Source organism: Carcharodon carcharias, chromosome 10 (genome assembly GCF_017639515.1).
Source record: "Carcharodon carcharias isolate sCarCar2 chromosome 10, sCarCar2.pri, whole genome shotgun sequence".
NCBI classification, from domain to species: domain Eukaryota; kingdom Metazoa; phylum Chordata; class Chondrichthyes; order Lamniformes; family Lamnidae; genus Carcharodon; species Carcharodon carcharias.
In genome coordinates, this window is record NC_054476.1 from 11569121 (window position 1) to 11587514 (window position 18394).

The 18394-nt window shown below is 43.5% G+C and overlaps 1 protein-coding gene across 9 annotated transcripts in view; it reads left to right on the forward strand.

Annotated features, from left to right (window-relative positions):
- Positions 1-18394, forward strand: part of bbox1 (butyrobetaine (gamma), 2-oxoglutarate dioxygenase (gamma-butyrobetaine hydroxylase) 1) — a 274469-nt gene that overhangs the window by 157484 nt on the left and 98591 nt on the right. For all 9 annotated transcript variants that reach the window (XM_041196843.1, XM_041196840.1, XM_041196838.1 and 6 more), the window contains exon 4: positions 11629-11827. In XM_041196843.1, the coding sequence (XP_041052777.1) occupies positions 11629-11827 (199 nt within the window). The remainder of the gene's footprint in view (positions 1-11628; positions 11828-18394) is intronic.

An 18394-nucleotide genomic window follows, 5' to 3' on the forward strand; every position in this document is an offset into this window, starting at 1 on the left:
CTGCAGATGTTGACATTGTCAGAAGCCCCAGTTTCAGCCATTTTGCAGAACATGGGGCAAGTTAGTGATTGGAGCCCCAACAGCAAAAGGCATGATACACCTTTTGATGCCCAGAAAACATTATGGTGGAGGTTGGAGGGCAGTTGCATGTGAACAAAACTTATAGCATTTAGAGGCAGAATGCACTTAAGAAGGTACTTAATTAAAAAGGAAATGGAGATAGCAACAGTCATGGAAAGAAGGGGGAAGGGCAGTAAATTTCACAGGAAGTGACCTGAAGCTTCTCTTAACTGGAAGGTGAGATGTAATTTTGGGGGTAAGAGAGAAGAAACTCTGAAGCTCGTACAAGATGAAAAGAAGTAGCATTGGCAGTGAGTGAGACCTCTCACCCTGAAAGATGTCCCTCCAATATCAGAGTTTAATGATCTGACAAAGGGCAACAAAGGCATTTATTTGGCATAAATGCTTCGTGGGAAAAAACCTCCAGTCATCTGAATTATCAAATATATGCCCTTTGGAGTGTCACATTAAACAAAAACTTCCCAGTTGCAGTTTGCCTATCACCTTGATCCCTCCAATTAGCCTTCCCTCCCATGCAGGCTTATTATGTAAAAAGCTAATCCTTCATTTTAGTGTTCTCCTGTAGCTACTGGTATTACTATTTCCCTGCAATAGTTGAATGATGATGATAAGTAAAAGGAAAGATTTGGAGACTGTACAAGAAAATTAAAACTACTCAATCTTCCTCCAGGAGAAAATAGTTTATAGTCACAGAAACTGTGGATGAGCAAAGACATTTGGATGTCCATGTACAGAAATGACTAAATGGACAGGTACAACAAAAATCAGAAAGTCAAAGGGAATGTTGGTTTGTATTTCAAGGGACTCAAGTTCAAAGGGGAGGAAGATGTGTTTCTGTTGGCCGAACCTGATCTAGAATACTGAGCACTGCATCTCTGTAAAGATATATTGGTCCTGGAAATGATACTGAATACACTGACTAGAATGATACCAGCTTAAAGTATTATATTATGAGTACAGTTTGCAAAAATGTGGCTTATATCCCCTCAAGCATATAAGATTGAGGGGTGATTTTATCAGTGTTTAAAATGATAAAATGATTCAATAGAACAGATGCAAAGAAGTGTTATCCTTTGATGGAGAAGGGAACATGACTTAAAATTATAGTTTGGCCATTTAGGAATGTAATCAGGAAGTATTTCTTCACAAAGAAGGTAGTAGAAGACTCTCTCTCCTAAAAAGCTATGGATGTAGGGTCAGTTAGAACTTTTGAGACTGAGATTGATTATTTTTGTTAAGTAAGGCTACTAAACAATATGGGAGAAAGGCAGGGAAATGGGGTTGAGGCACAGATCAGCCATGATCTAATTGAGGGGCTGAATTGGCCTACTGTTCCTTTCTTCAAAACTTGGCTCTTTTAACTGTATTTATTGCTTTGGCTTGAGGCAATGTTTCGGGAATGCATCTAAGGGACAATTGAAAATTGCACGCCTTGGACATGCAGCTCAACTGTGCAAGATGATAAATGGTCTTTGCGCGTTCTACTGCCATTCAGACTGCAAAGTTTGCAAAACACAAAGCCCAATTTTACCTAGTACCTTCAGAGTCTGAAGCATATGTTCCTAGGTGAACAAATTAGAGATGCGGAGCCAATTTTGGCCTCAATTAATGTTTCTTTGGCTCTCGGGGACAAACAAAACATTGCTGAATTGGCACCAAAGCAATAAAGTAAAATCCCTGAGCCAAGCTCCTCTTGTTCAAAGTCAAAACCATTCAATTAATCCTGAATTACATGACATCATTCTCCTTACTTGCAGATCAAAAGAAAGTGATGGAAGTATTGCAATTGAAGTGGACATAGCCAGTTATTTGGCTGTGCATAGGAAAAATACTTCAGGCCAACACAGTAAATATAATTGCTGGCACTTCTTGGAGTGCTAGTTATTTTGAAAGCCACAGATCATCTTTTCTTGGCACTAGCTATACTTCTTTGCCCACCATAAATATTGATGTTACAGTTTCATGTGAAATTTTAAAATAGAAGCACACTTCTAAAGAATTAAAGATTAAATTTTTGTAAAAAGCTGATATGATTCCTGCATTTGCCAAGTTATTTCAGTTTTTGTTTAAAGGGGACTTAATCAAACGCAACACCTGGAGAAATGTCAACTTATTATTGACCTTATTATGCTGTGTTACTTACAAGTGAAGCCTCTTTTAAAGTTATTATACTAATTATGCTGCTGAACTAGTGACCCAGAGATCTGGACTAATGTTTCAAAGACATGGGGCTGGCTTTTCGGAGTCAGGAACCCAATGGCTGGATCATTTCTGGGACCCGATCCTGCATCCTGTGCCACATCAGTGATAGGGACCTAACACAATATTTAAAGGCAAAAGCCCTAAGGAGGTGAGTTGGCACCGGCTTAGTGCTGCCGGAAGTAGACTGAAGGCGGTACCTCACGACAGAATTCAATTGGCCTCAGGATCAGGACCCTGGGACTAAAATTCAGCCAAATGATTCAGATCGGTGATCTTAAGTCAGACCCAGCGCTATGTAGTTGACTCTTAACTGCCCTCTGAAATAGCCTGATAAGCCACTCATTGGTATGAAAAATAATGATAAGAATAAAACTGGGCATCACCCGAGGCACCAGACATGACATCCAGTCCAGTTGACCCTGCAAAGTTCTCTTCACTGACACCTAGGGACTTGTGCCAAAATTAGAAGAGCTGTCGCACAGACTAATCAAGAAACAACCTGACACAGCCGTACTCATGGAATCGTACCTTTCAGCCAGCTTCTCAAAGGAAACTAAGGGTAGGCAATAAATGCTGGCTTTGCCACCAATGCTCACATTCCATGAATGAATAAAAAAAACCCCAGATTCCTCCATCACCATCCCTGGGTATGGCCTGTCCCACCAACAGGACAGCTCCATAGAGGTAGCAGCATTGTGATATACAGTCGGGAGGGCGAGGCCGTGGGAGTCCTCAACATTCGCTGTGAACTCAAAACGTCTCATGACATCAGGTCAAGTAAGAAAACCCCCCATTGATTTCTGCCATCTGCTCTCCCTCAGCTGACGAATCATACTCCTCCACTTGAAAGAAGCATTGAAGGTAGCAAGGGATCGGAATATACTCTGGTTGGGCGACCTCAATGCCCAGTACTCAGAGTAGCTTGGTAGCACCACTACTAACCGATTTGGCCGAATCTTGAAGGACATAGCAGCCACTCTGGGCCTGTGCAGGTGGTGAAAGAACCAACAAAAGGGAACAACCTATCTGACCTTGTCCTTATCAGTCTGTCTGTTACAGGTGCATCCGTGTATGATGTTAGGCGTAACCACCGCACAGTCCTTGTGGAGAGGAAATTCCATCTTTACATCCATCGTCTGGCGTAATAACACTACCATGTTAAATGGGATAGATTCAGAACAGATCTAACAGCTCTGGGCATCCATGAGAGGCTGTGGGCAATCAGCAGCAGAATTATTTCAATGACAATCCATAACATCATGGTCCAGCATATCTCTCACTCTAGCATTACATAGAGCCACGTTCAATGAGGAATGTAGGAATGCATGCCAGCAGCAGCACAGGGCATACCTAAAAATGAGGTGCCAACCTGCTGAAGCTACAAGAGAGAACTGCATGCTAAAAAGTGGAAGCAGCATGTGATGAACCGAATTAAGTGATCCCACAACCTTTGCATCAGATCAAAGCTCTGCAGTCACATCCAGTCATGAATGAAGCAATTCAATTTAAAGGGCATTTTTCACCCAGTTTGCCGATTACGCCCAAAACTGAAATGCTACCCCAATGTGTTTAGACAGCATCCTGGATATTAAAGCATCCCAAGCTACTCAATAAAAGCTATTTTCTGAAACAAGTCTCTTAGTGAGACAAATGTAGCATCATTTAAACAAAATAAAACAAATTTGGGTGCTTGGAGTCTTTGGGGCTCGCGCAGTGCACAGCTTGGATTTTCTCAGAGATGCTCTTGTTATACCATCAAAACTTCACTGGATGTGTGGTAGAAACCTCGTTCAAGCACATTAACATGCTGCCAGACTTCCAGAATAACTAAGGCAGCGGAGTGTGAACAGCTTCAAGGAAATTCTGGACCAATATTTGAATATACTAATTAATATGTAAAAATTAAAAATTGAACTTTTTTGACTGTAAACATGACAGGAGCTTTACTTATTGAGAAAAAAAAACCCTGACTGCATTAACCTGAGAGCAGGAGAGCAGGGTCTGAAATTTGCAGCTCGTTAAGGATTCATGTGCAGCTTTTGACCTTGATTGACTGAACCCATTTTGACAGTAACTAAATGAGTTGTTTTGGTTTTTAAAAACTTTTTGACATTGTACTTGTGAGAAAGTATCATTCAATTAACAACTTTTTGTAAAATGTTATTGAAATGATTCTGTCTTTTTCATAATTGTTGGTATTTGAGTAACAATGTTGCAGCTTTTTAAAGTATTGAGTTTTTGACTAAATTTTAAAAATTGCTGTTCTTGTTATTAAGATTGCATACCCCTAATCTATTGAAAGGTCTTCCTCCCCAACACTGCAGTAAATCTGCACAGACAGGTGTTCCAGTAATAGTGCATTTCCAGCCTATTGTGTGGGAAAGAAATTGCATTAGAGATTTTTCAGGAGCAAGAGCAAATCTGAAGCAACATCCAAATTATTTTTTTAAACATTTATATCAAGTTACCAAGTGTCCATATTGGCTCCCTTATTCACTGGGGAAGTTACAGCAATATATGCCTGTTTATCTCATAAATGTTATATTTCATCCCCCTTTAAGAGATTTACAAAATGGCAGCCAGTCAAATAAGAACTTGCAGTTATTGAGCTCCTTTCATGATTTCAAGACATTCAAAATGCTTCACAAACAACAAAATACTTACTATGTATTCACACTATGTTTAGAAAGTTACTGCCTCATAGAACAGAATGAGGATAACAATGTACACTAGATGCTTGAAATAATGAACTTATTAAAGCAAAGTTTAGTAAAAAAAGAACTTATTTTTAAACAAAATCTCCTTTGAGCTCACTGCACACCATTTCCAGTTAGGAGAGAATGAAGGTTCTCCACCTGCTGATTTTTCCCATCTTCCCTAAATAGAACTCTTTAAGATCAAGAACTTTCCAGAATTTAAATGTGGACGCCACCTTTATCTATAACTCCAGGAGGAACAATGGAGTAGATAAGAATGAGTACATATGGAGCACTGTGGAATTCTTTATTTACATTGTAAGAAAGTTTAATAACTTAAAATAGAAACTGAAAATGTGAGAAATACTCAGCAATTCTGGCAGCATCTGTGGAGTGTGAAACAGAGTTAACGTTTCTGGCCAATGATCTTTCAGCAGGACCTTTGCAAGTTAACCAACTGAGTCAGAAATTTTGTACGTTTTGATTCTGCTGCAGGATTTGAGCATGTAATTGAAAATGGCATTTCAGTACTGGTCTGAGAGGCTTCTGTGCTGTCAGAGGTGCTATATTTCAGATAAGATGTTGAACAGATGTTTCATTTCCCTGTTCGAGTAGGCAAAAAAAAAATTCCATGGCAGATTTTCAAAGATGAATCAAGGGTGGAATCTTCCATTCTGGAGTCCGGTGGTGGGCAGGAAAGTCAGTGCAATTCCTGCTGGGCAGCGGGATGGCTGAACATGTGCAATCTTCCTCTGTTCAGCTCACTAACTGTGTATCCATGAAGGGCGAATCTCATGGTGGGGCGGGCAGGAAGTCACCCGCCCCACTGTTACCTCATGGGGTCGAAGGTCTTAGCACCATATTTAAATGGCACTTGGACAGCCATTCACTTGCTGCAGGCCAGGAGCTCCACATTACTCCTCCAGGGTCCTTGTGGCCGCATCTCGCACTGGGGAAGCTGACAGGTGTGAGCAACCATGTCCTGACACACAGGAAAGGACCCCAGCATTGCTTTTCGCTCATTTCTAGACAAGAACACCGCCTGCCATACACCCATGGTCAGGCCAATGCTCGCCATTGCAGTGGACCCTGTAAGCCAGCACCTTGACCTTCTTGAGGCCCTGCGATCTCTTGCTGCTCAGGCTCTTGCCCCCCCTGGCCCTGTGCCAACCTCCATCTCCTCATGTGGATGAGAACCAGTACCAAGGCTGGCCTCTATCTAGGCATGATATCTCAGGTGAAGGACATCCTGGAGGACCAGAGCTGGGTTCCTCCCATTCATATATTACTGTGCATGGAGTCATTGCTCTTTGACCAAGGTGATGAGAGCCATGTGCAAGAAGCCTCCCCCAGATACTATTCCGTTTGCATCCACTACTCTGCAAACTCTATAGAGACCATTGCCTTGGCAGCATAAAAAGTCTAACCGCCTTGTCAGCCATGACCATTCACCCTGGAGGGTGGAGATTTGGAGTCGTGAGTTGGCTGCCTTCCATAGCCGTGCCTCTTGGAGGCATTCACCTCCCTCCCTCCCTTTGTCCCTCCCTCTGACTGCTGTAGATGACAAATATCATAGAATGAACAGCAGCTCCACACCTTGCTGGGATCTTGATGTTGTGAGGCTCATGAGTCAGGAACATACCTGCTGCTGGGTGGGCTTCACCGTAGAGAGGAGAACACAACTGAGCATGGTTGACATACAGTTGCCTCATGATTATCAGAAAGTCCCTTTAGCCGGCTGATTATACTCACCTTGAGCTCCACCCTCCCAGAAAGACCCTCCTTCCACCTTGAGGGCTCTCACTTACTGACTAACTGCATGGTCAAGGTCAGATTTTAAAAATGGTGCGCATTACCTTCCAGACTCACTCCACCACCTTCTACCCCCTCCCTGTGACTGACCAACTTCTCCACATCACCCTTGTCCCACCCAATATCACCATTCCTCTCCCCTCTGCCATTCTTGAACCTCCCCTCATTACCCTGGACCCTATTATCGTACACCTACACATATCTTCCCTCCCCTCAGAGCCAACACCCTTTACCGTCCCTATGCCCACCAAGATCCTGCCCCCTCTTGTTATCCGAGCACCTCCGTGACACCGCCCCCCCCACATGAGAACTTCACCTACCAAACTCTCATCCTGCACCTGCCACCCTACCGCATCCCATTCCCCACTCTGATTGTGATTGTTTCCTTTTAGCACCAGTACCCTGAGTTCACCCCCCAAGACCTGACCATGGACACCACCAATCCTGCCCTTTAAGACACTCTCTGCACCCTCTTCCCCAGATGTTCCCTCTACCCCCTTCCCTGGCAATCTCTCCCCACTTCTCTGGAGATTCTCTACCCTCGTTCCCTGGACACTCTTTGTCTTCTCTTCCCGCTTAGCCTACCTCCAGCATTTTTTTTTGAAAAATATACTTTATTCATAAAATATCTGAAAGAACATTACAAAAATTTCTAAATTGCCATCACAAAAAGTGCAATCAGATTCAATTTTTACACATGGATCACGAGGTGCTTCAATACAATCAATGAATATTACAATCATTTCAACATGATCAAAACAGACAATCAGACAGTGCAGTGGTATTGGAGTTATCAACGTACATCATGTTGCACTCTGAGGTGCTTCAATACAATTATAATACAGTTAGTATTCAATGCATACACTCATTTTGAGCCATACAGCCCGAGGGGTCTATAGCTTTCCCAGCCCCTCGGTGCACAATGGCAGAAAGGTCTTAGACAGCGACCTTTCCCCATTGCGCCTTTGCAGCTGCTGCCCCAAGCCTTAGTGCATCCCTCAGCACGTCGTCCTTGGAATAGTCTGCAATACTCGATCGCAGACAACTCTTTCCACTGGAAGACCAACAAGTTTCGGGCAGACCAAAGAGTGTCTTTCATCGAGTTGATGATCCTCCAGCTGCAGTTGATGTTTGTCTCGGTGTGTGTCCCTGGGAACAGCCCGTAGAACACAGAGTCCTGTGTAACAGCACTGCTCAGGATGAACCTCAACAGAAACCACCGCATCTCTCGCCAGACCTTCTTTGCAAAGGCACATTCCATAAGGAGGTGAACAACAGTCTCTTCCCCACCACAGCCCTCTCAAGGGCAACGTGCAGAGAGGGTGAGACACCTAGCATGTTGGAAGGATCTGATGGGGAGGGCCTTTCTCACCACTAGCCAAGCTACATCTTGGAGCTTGTTGGAAAGTTCTGTGGATAAGGCATTCTGCCAAATGGATGTTATATACTTGGATTTCAGTAAGGCTTTTGACAAGGTCCCTCAGGCAGACTGGTACAGAAGGTAAAGTCGCTCGGGATCAGAGGTGAGCTGGCAGGATGGATACAGAATTGGCTTGGTCATAGAAGACAGAGGGTAGCAGTGGAAGGGTGTTTTTCTGAATGGAGAGCTGTGACTAGTGGAATTCCGCAGGGATCAGTGCTGGGACCTTTGTTGTTTGTGGTAATAAATGATTTGGAGGAAAATGTAACTGGGCTAATTAGTAAGTTTGCAGACGACATTAAGGTTGGAGGAATTGCAGATAGTGAAGAGGATTGTCAAAGGATACAACGGGATATAGATCGGTTGGAGACTTGGGCGGAGAAATGGCAGATGGAGTTTAATCCGGACAAATGCGAGGTAATGCATTTTGGAGGGTCTAATATAGGCAGGAATTCTACAGTAAATGGCAGAACTCTTAAGTGCATCGACGGGCAGAGGGACCTGGGTGTACAGGTCCACAGGTCACTGAAAGTGGCAACGCAGGTGGATAAGGTAGTCAAGAAGGCTTATGGCATGCTTGTCTTCATTGGCAGGGGTATTGAGTATAAAAGCTGGGAAGTCATGCTGCAGCTGTATAGAACCTTGGTTAGGCCACACTTGGAATATTGCGTGCAATTCTGGTCACCACATTACCAGAAGGATTATGGAGGCATTGGGGAGGGTGCAGAGGAGGTTTACCAGGATGGTGCCTGGTCTGGAGGTTATTAGCTATGAGGAGAGGTTGGAGAAACTCGGATTGTTTTCACTAGAGCGGCGGAGATTGAGGGGCGACTTGATAGAAGTTTACAAAATTATGGGTGGCATGGACAGAGCAGATAGAAGCTTTTTCCCCGGGTGGGAGAGTCAATTACTATGGGACATAGATTTAAGGTGAGAGGAGAAAACTATAAAGTGATGTGCGGGGCAAGTTTTTTACGCAGAGGGTAGTGAGTGTCTGGAGTGCCAGAGGAGGTGGCGGAAGCAGGTACAATAGTGGTGTTTAAGAGGCAGCTTGAGAAATACATGAATAGGATGGGAATAGAGGGATACGGACCCTGGAAGTGCAAAATGTTTTAGTTGACGGGCAATATGATTGGCGTAGACTTGGAGGGCCGAAGGGCCTGTTCCTGTGCTGCACTTTTCTTGTTCTTTGTTGTTCTTTGTTCAAATGACTTTGACAGTCTGCTCAGGGAAGCATCCGACAGGATCCAGCATCTCCTTTTCCCACAGGGCCTCTTAGATGTTACATGCCGACCACTGCCTGATGGACTTGTGGTCAAAGGTGTTTCGCTGCATAAATATTTCCATGAGGGACAGGTGGTACGGCACGGTCCAACTACTTGGAGCGTTCCGCGGCAGTGTGGCCAGACCCATCCATCACAACACTGGGGACAGGAAGGACCTCAACACCTAGTGACACTTGGTGTTTGCGTACCGAGGGTCTAAGCACAGCTTGATGCAGCCGCACACAAAGGTGGCCATCAGGATGAGGGCGATGTTGGGCACGTTTTTTCCCCCTTTATCTAGAGGCTTGTCCGTCAAGTCCCTGTGGACACGATCCATTTTCGACCTCCAGGTAAGGAGAAAGATGGCTCGGTTGATCGCCATCGCCCAGGAGTGAGGCATGGACCAGACGTGCACCACGTACAGCAACATCGAGAGTGCCTCACACCCGATGACCAGGTTCTTACCCGCAATGGAGAGGGAGTGTTGCTCCCACATGCCCAGTTTTCTTTCCACCAGAGCCACTCGCTTCTCCCAGTTTCTAATGCATGCCCCAGTCCCTCTGAACCATATCCCCAGCATCTTCAGGCCATCTGACCTGGCGTTGAAGGGGACAAAGGATCGGTCAGCCCAGTTCCCGAAGAACATGGCCTTGCTCTTCCCACGATTTACCTTGGCTCCTGAGGCCAGTTCGAAATGCTCGCAGATGTGGATCAGTCTGCGCACCGACAGCGAATCCAAGCAGAAGACTGCAACATCGTCCATGTACAGGGAGGCTCTGACCTGAGTGCCTCCACTGTCTGGGTTCGTCACTCCTCTTATGCCTGGATCCTTCTTGATGGACTCTGTAAAAGGTTCTGTGCAACATTCAAAGAGGACAGGGGAGAGAGGGCAGCCCTGCCTGACTCCAGATTTAATTGGAAAGCTTTCTGATTCCCATCCATTGATTGAAACTGCACTACTGATGTTAGTGTAGAGCAGTTGGACCCAGTTGCGGATTGCCTCCCCAAACCCCATTTTGGAGAGCACATCTACCATGTAGGTGTGTAATATTCTGTCAAAGGCCTTCTCCTGATCCAGGCTGATGAGGCAGGTGTCCACACGCCTGTCCTGCACATAGGCAATCGTATCCCTGAGTAGCGCAAGGCTGTCACAGATCTTCCTGCCTGGCACAGCGCAGGTCTGGTCAGGGTGGATCACCAACTCCAGAGCAGACTTGACCCGATTGGTGATGACCTTGGACAGAATCCTATGGTCCACATTCAGCAGTGAATTGGGTCTCCAATTTCTAATTTCCTCCCTTTCGCTTGTAGATGTCTTTCCTCATGGATTCTGACATGCTGCTGGCCAGAAGCATATTCTCGTATACCTCTAGCAGGTTTGGTCCCACAGAGCCGACTACAACTCAGCCAGTAAGCCGTTGCTTCCGGGAGTCTTACTGATACCGGCACTCGATATGAGTGAACTTGTGCGTGGTCCCCAAGAGGTTGCAATCAGAACTTACTCATTTCAAAGTCATGGAAGAGGTGAAGTTCACCGGGTGCATGCCACTTATATGCAGTCGTAAGACTAAATGTTGTGAATTCTTGTGCTGGTGGGGAACTTAATTTGGAAGGTGAACTTAATTCCAGCGAGATGGCCTTTTAATAGGCATGCATGAGATACAAATGCATGCAAATGGGTTCCCGACATTGTTCGCTGGGCAGCTCGATCTACCTTTACCTCGCCTTGAAGGTCAGGAGAACAAAATTCAAATTTTTTGCTTCCCACCAAAGTGCCCCCACCCACATGATTCCCACTGCTGGCGGGACTGGAAGTTTCCGTCTGAAAAGTTCTCCCTGTTTGCTGGCCAATATTCCTTTATTAACCAACATCACATAAATAACTTGCCATTTATTTCATTTGCAGTTACGAGACCTTGCTGTGCGCAAGCTGGTTGTCATAATTTCTTACAAAAGTAACAGTGCAATAGTGATTTGTTGATTGAGAAGTGGTTTAGAATGTTCTGAGGGATGTTAAAAAGTGTGCTTATAAATTCAACTGTTCCTTTTAACAACATTTTATTGTTCATGGTCTTCCATTTTGTACTGTTTACTGTAAACCATGTGTATGAACATAACTTTGAACTAAGATTCTAAATTTGTTTTGAAACAGAACAACAGAATTGGGGTTCAGACTTTCAAATTCCTACTGTCAACTTTGAGGACGTGCTGGACAATGATGAAGTTGCCTATCAATGGCTGAGAAGTCTCCGTAAAATAGGATTTGTGCGACTAAAGCATGCTCCCACAGAAAAAGGACAAGTGGCTAAACTGGGAAAGAGGATTGGCTACCTGAGGATGACATTTTATGGGTAGGCAAAACAAATAATTCAAAGCATTATAACATATTACAACAAAATGCCTTTCTCCTGCGTATCTTGGATATAACATACACAATTGTCAATCCATTCAATCAATAAATAGTCATTCACATTTGTGGAAATAATGATGGATCAAAGAAGGAATGCACAGAAGGCTAGTGGTGCTGAATGTTTAGGTGGGATATAAGGCTGAAGGGAAACTTCTTTCAACTTAGTCCATTGTATTTGCTGCTCACTATATGGTCTCCTCACATTGGGGAGACCAAATGTGGACTGGGTGACAGCTTTGCAGAACATCTCTATTCAGTCTGGTCACTTGTCATTTCAAATCACCAATTTGCTCTCAAGCTCACATTTGTGTCCTCAGTCTCCTGCAGTGTTCCAGTGAAGCCCAACGCAAGATTGAGGAACAGCGCCTCATCTTCCTATTAGGCACTTTACAGCATTATGGACCCAACAGTGAATTCAACAACTTCAGACCATCAACTCTGTCCTCCATTTTGCTTTATCCCCCATAGTGCCAGCTTGTATCTTGTTCTCATGTTTTGCTTTCAGACAGCACTGATCTTTATGCTGCTATTAACACCTACTCTGGACCAATGCTTTGTTCCTTCACTACTACCATTCCCACTCTTTTTCTGTGCCTTTTGTTGCACATCTTTGTAATTTAATCTCCCCTGCTCTATAACCTATACCTGATCTTCTCTTTTTACTCCACCTGACCCTCTCCCTTTGTTCAACAGCGTAAAACCCATCACGTTTCTGCCTCTCTTCAGTTACACAGAAGAGTCATATTTAATTCTAAGCATAACTCTGTTTCTCTCTCTACAGATGCTGCCAGACCTGCTGAGTTTTTCCAGTCCTTTCTGCCTTTGGACAGAATTTTGCCCTCGGGTGGCATGCGGGCCCCACCGGCTTGGCGGCGGGCGGACAGCCGATCCCCACCACCGAAACGGGGCCCGCTGCAATTTTGAGTGGGCGGGCCAATTAAGGCCTGCCCAGCAGCCCGCTGGACAGGAAGCGCTATTCCCCTTCTGTCAAAGTGCACTCTTTCACGCATGCGCACAAAAGAGCGCACTGCTCCCTGAGGCAAAGTCCTGTCTCAGGGAGATTAGTGACAGTTCAAAAAACTTTAAAAATAGAAAAATTAAAAAATTATTAACATGTCCCCCTCAAATGACTGTCACACAAGGTGGGACATGTTAATAAAAGGAACATAAACTTTATTAGACATTTTAAAACGGATACGAAACCTCATCCTGCCAGTGGATGAGGTTTAATGTATTATCAGAAGCCCGCTGGGGCTCCTGGCCTGCCTGCCAGCCTTAAGGTTAGACGGGCAGGTCTTTAATTATCTTAAATAGCCTGTCAATGGCCTCAATTGGCCATTGACAGGTCGGTGAGCGGACAGCTGATTTCCCTGTCCTCCCACCTTCCTAAAAGTTTAAAGGGCATTGGGGGTTCCTTCCGACATCATCCCGCGTCATTTTCCTCTCGGCGAGCAGGCCCCACCCCCAAATCGTCGACGGGAAAATTCAGGCCTTTATTTTAGATCTCCAGCATCCACAGGATTTTGCTTTTATTTATAAAGGTTGGAGGGATTTGCAGAAATAAAGCATGGCAAGGCCATGCATGAATTTATAGTCCAGAACAAAAATTTTATATTGAAATTAATTGGGAGATAGGGGAATGAACTAGCAGGATTTACTGAAGGGGAGAAATCTTGAGGCAGAGTTTTGGATGAGGCATAATTTATGGGGAGCAGAGCATAATAAGCAAGCAAGGTGAGTAGTCAATTTTGGAGTTGACATAAGTATGTATTTTCAATTGCAGAGGGGCTGAGAGGCAGAGAGATACGCAATGTTATAAAGGTGGAAATAAGCAGCCTTGATAAAATGCGGGCTTTAAAGCTCAGCTTTGGGTTAAAAATGACACCCAAGATTTTGAGTTTTTTGTTCATCTCAAGAATGTGGTTAGCAAGGGTGACGGGTGATGAAAACTCGGAAGCATTGTGAACCTTGAGGAGTCAGTCTGATTTTGGCGGTGAGTAAGTTATTGAAATAATTCTGAGAGCCAGGATAAACTTTCACTTAGGCACAGATTGATCAGGGATAGCCAGCATGGTTTTGTTAGGGAAAGATCCTGTCTTACTAACATAGAATTTTTTGAGGAAGTAGCAAGGAGGATTGATGAGGGTAGTGCAGTGGATGTTGTCTACATGGATTTCAGTAAGGCATTGACAAGGTCCCACATGGCAGACTTGTCAGGAAAGTGAGATTACATGGGATACAGAGGAAGGTGACAGTTTCATCCAAAATTGGCTCAGTGACAGGAAACAAAGGGTAATGGTCGATGGGTGTTTTTGCAAATGGAAAACGGTTTCCAGTGGTGTTCCACAGGCCTCAGTGTTGGGGCCCTTGATGTTTGTTGTATATTTTAATGATTTAGATGTAAATGTGGGAGGCATGATTGGGAAACTTGCAGATGACACAAAAATTGGCCATGTAATTGATAGTGAACAGGACAATTGTCAACTCCAGAATGATAACAATGGTTTGGTTGAGTTGGCGGAGAAGTGACAAATAGAATTCGATCTGGAAAAGTGTGAGGGAATGCAATTGGGGAGGGCAGACAAAGCAAGGGAATGCTCAATAAATGGGAAGTTATTGAGAGATATTGAGGAAGTGAGAGACCTTGGAGTGCATGTTCACAGGTCCTTGAATGTGGTAGGACAGGTAAACAAGGTGGTCAAAAAAACATATGGAATGCTTTCCTTTATCAGGTGAGGTTTTGAATACAAATGCAGGGATGTAATGATGGAACTGTATAAAACACTTGTTGAGCCACAGCTGGAATTTTGTGTACAGTTCTGGTGACCACATTACGGGAAGAACATAATTGCTCTGGAGAGAGTGCAGAGGAGATTTACAAGAATGTTGCCAGGGTTTGAAAATTGCAGCTATGAAGAAAGATTAGGTAGGTTGGGTTGTTTTCCTTTGAACAGAGGAAGCCAAGGGGCAACCTAATTGAGATGTTTAAAATTATGAGAGGCCTAGATAGGGCAGACAGGAAAGACTTGTTTCCCCTAGCTGAGGGGTCAATTACCACGGGGCATAGATTTAAGGTGATTGGTAGAAGGACTATAGGGGACATGAGGAAAAGCTTTTTAACCCAGAGGGTGGTGGGCATTTGGATTTCACTGCCTAAGTCGGCGGTTGAGGCTGAAACTCTCAACTCATTTAGAAGGTACCTGGACCTGCATCTGAAGTGCTGTAACCTGCAAGGCTATGGACCACGTGCTGGAAAGTGGGATTAAAATGAGCAGCTAGTTTCCTTTTTCTCTTTTTGTCCAGCACAGACATAATGAGCTGACTGGCCTCTTCCTGTACTGTAACTTTTCTATGATTCTATGGTGAAATGGGTGAACAGGTGGCAGATGAAGTTCATTGCAGAGAAATGTGAAGTGATGCATTTTGGTAGGAACAGCATGGCAACAAAATATAATAAAATAAAGGGTACAACTCTAAAGGGAGTGCAGGAGCAGAAGGTCCTGGGTGTATATGTGCATAAATTATTGAAGGTGTCAGTACAGATTGCGAAAGCATACAGTATCCTAGGCTTTATTAATAGGGGCACAGAGTACAAGAGCACGGAGGTTATGTTGAATTTGTATAAGTAACTAGTTCAGCCTCAGCTAGAATTTTGCGTCCAGTTCTGGGAGCTGCACTTTAGGAAGGATGTGAAGGCGTTAGAGATGGTGTAGAAAAGATTCATGATAATGGTTCCAGGGATGAGGAAGTTCGGCAATGAGGATAGATTGGAGAAGTTAGGACTGTTTTCCTTGGAAAGAAGGCCGAGGGAGAAATTGATAGAGGAATTCAAAATAATGAGGGGTCTAGACAGAATAAATGGGGAGAAACTGTTCTTACTTGTGAAAGAATCGAGAATGAGAGAGTACAGATTTAAAGTAATTAGCAAAAGAAGCTAAAGTGATATGAGGAGAAACTTTTTTAAACAGTGAGTGGTTAGGGTTTGGAATGCACTTCCTGAGAGAGTGGTGAGACAGGTTCAATTGAAGCATTCAAAAGGTAATTAGACTGTTATCTGAAAAGGAAGAATGTGCAGGGTTATGGGGAGAAGGCGGGGGAGCGGTACTAGGCAAGTTGCTCATTCAGAGAGCCCATGCAGACATAATGGACCAAATGGCCTCGCACCGTAACAACTCTTGTGATCCTGTGATTCTGTGAATCTGTAGCAAGCAAGTGGATTTTCTGGGAGGAGACAAAGATAATGGCTTCATTTTTGCTGACATTGGACTGGATGTTGTTGTGACTCATCTATGACTTGATATCAGACAAGTAGTTTGGTAGCACAGAGAATGTTGAGCAGTTGAAAGAAGTGGATATCATCCGTGAATTTGTGCAAGTTGACCTAAAACTGTGGAAGAAAAAGGATAAGCTGTGAATACGCATGGTAAGGAAGGCAAGGTTGGACCCTGAAGAGTCATAGGAGTGGATATTGCAGGTGAGGGAATAGAAACCATGGCTGGAAATGAACTGTCTGCATTCAGAATGGAATCATGCAAAGGTAGCTCTACAGAGCTGGATAAAAGAAGAGATACTGAATTAATGCAGGGTGAGGAGGGAAACACAGCACAATCACATTCACAAAACATGCAATTCATAACCAGAAAATGTTGCTTCAATGCTACAGAAGGACGGAATCCAGAATGAATAAATTAAAACAGGGACTTTAAGCAAAAACAGGCATGCAGCTGACAGAGCCTTAACTTAAGTGTTTATATCATGAACTCTAAGAAAAAAAGGAGAATTGGAGATGTGGTAGTAGTTGCACAGGCGTGAAGGTTGAGGATGATTTTTGTTAAAGGAGGTGATGGTAGTGGTTTTGAAGGAGAGAAAAATGGTGTCTGAGAAAGGGGCCCATTGGTGGTCTTTTGTAGAATGGGAACTAGAAAGAGAAGCTGTGTTGCCAGGAATCAAATGGTGGGACGGGTTGGGTCAGCGAGGGAACTCTCTTGGAGCAGCAGGTGAGTTTCTTGGGTGATTTAAGCTGGGAGAGGGTGGCATGATCGGTGCAAAATTGCAAAAAGACAGGGGTGCTTGACTAATGTGAGTGTAAGATCTCAACAGGTCCATCCATGTATTGTTTTTATTTGTTTAAGTTAATTTAAACAAAAGCTTGGCAGTTAAATGTTCCCTGGTGCATTGGCCATGGCAACACCTCTACCAATCAGTGTCCACTTGCCAACCAATCAGCACTCTCTTTTCATGCAGAATAAATTGTGTTCCCTTTGAGATTTGGTATTCTGACCTGATTAATGCAAGTCAAAAAGTTTCGACAGCACGTCTCTTCTCAGCAATACTAAAATAAAATAATTTAAAGAGTAAACTAAAAAGGTGCAAATTGATTTTTTTAAATAAGCTAATCTTTTGTACAGAACAAAAATGATACATTTTAGCAATTGGATGTAATATAAAAGAGTTATGGTCTACTCCAGTTCAGAATATATTCAAAAAAACAAGTCCTATTTGTACATGGAGCCTGTAACTCCACCACCTCTCCTTCATGCAGCCTCAAATATACACATACTGTGCCACAACATGCATAGAAGAACAAGAAGTTTTGTTCAACATGGTTTGTATTCAGCAGCAATCCCTGGTGGCTACTTTGTCCCGTGCTTACTCGATTATGAATCTGGTGATGAAAACCTTGGAATGTGTTAATGGTGTTATTCACTAAAGAGTTGATTTACCTTCTGACTTCAATATACCTTTTGTTGTGAATAAGGGTTGTTTCTACTGAACTGCACTAATATTACAGGTTTAATAATGGCCTTAAACTAGAATTGAAGGAATATGTACACAATCCCAGATAAATTCACGCTGTTAAAATTTGCAATTTAAAAATATAATTACTTGTTCATTTATCATTTTCTTGGCTAGCCTCATGATGCACCCACTCTAGCCATGGCAGTGTTGTAGGTAGACTTACACTTGCATTTTTAATTTTTAACAATTTCTTGCATGGCAAGTTGCTGAAAGTGCAACTGTAAAAGGTCACAGTGAGGGAAATTGTGTACATGGAAACTGACTGAACAAGGGAGTCAACTGTATAGCTCCTTAACCAATCAAATCAGACAGAAGAACTGTGAAATTGACAGCGCAAGGACCGGGAAAGAAGTGTTGATCGAAGTGGGTGAAGGTAGAGAAAGAAATGAAGAGAGGGAAAGATAAAGAGAGAGGAAGAAAAGAACCAAAGAAAAAGTGAAAATGAACATTTGTAAAATCCAACCATAATTAAAACTGAGGAAAATTATACTCCACACTTGTAATAGTCAGCTTGCTATGGTGGAAAAATTTAATCATACATCTACTCCTTACCTGAGTTTGACCATTATTAACCATGAACACCACTAGCTTCAATGCTATTTTGACAGTAAAATCAGGGCCAATACCACCATCTAGAACATGTTTTTGTCCCTGCTCCCCACTCTACTTACTGTCTGTGTTCTGTATATGGCATTGTCTCAGCCAGCTG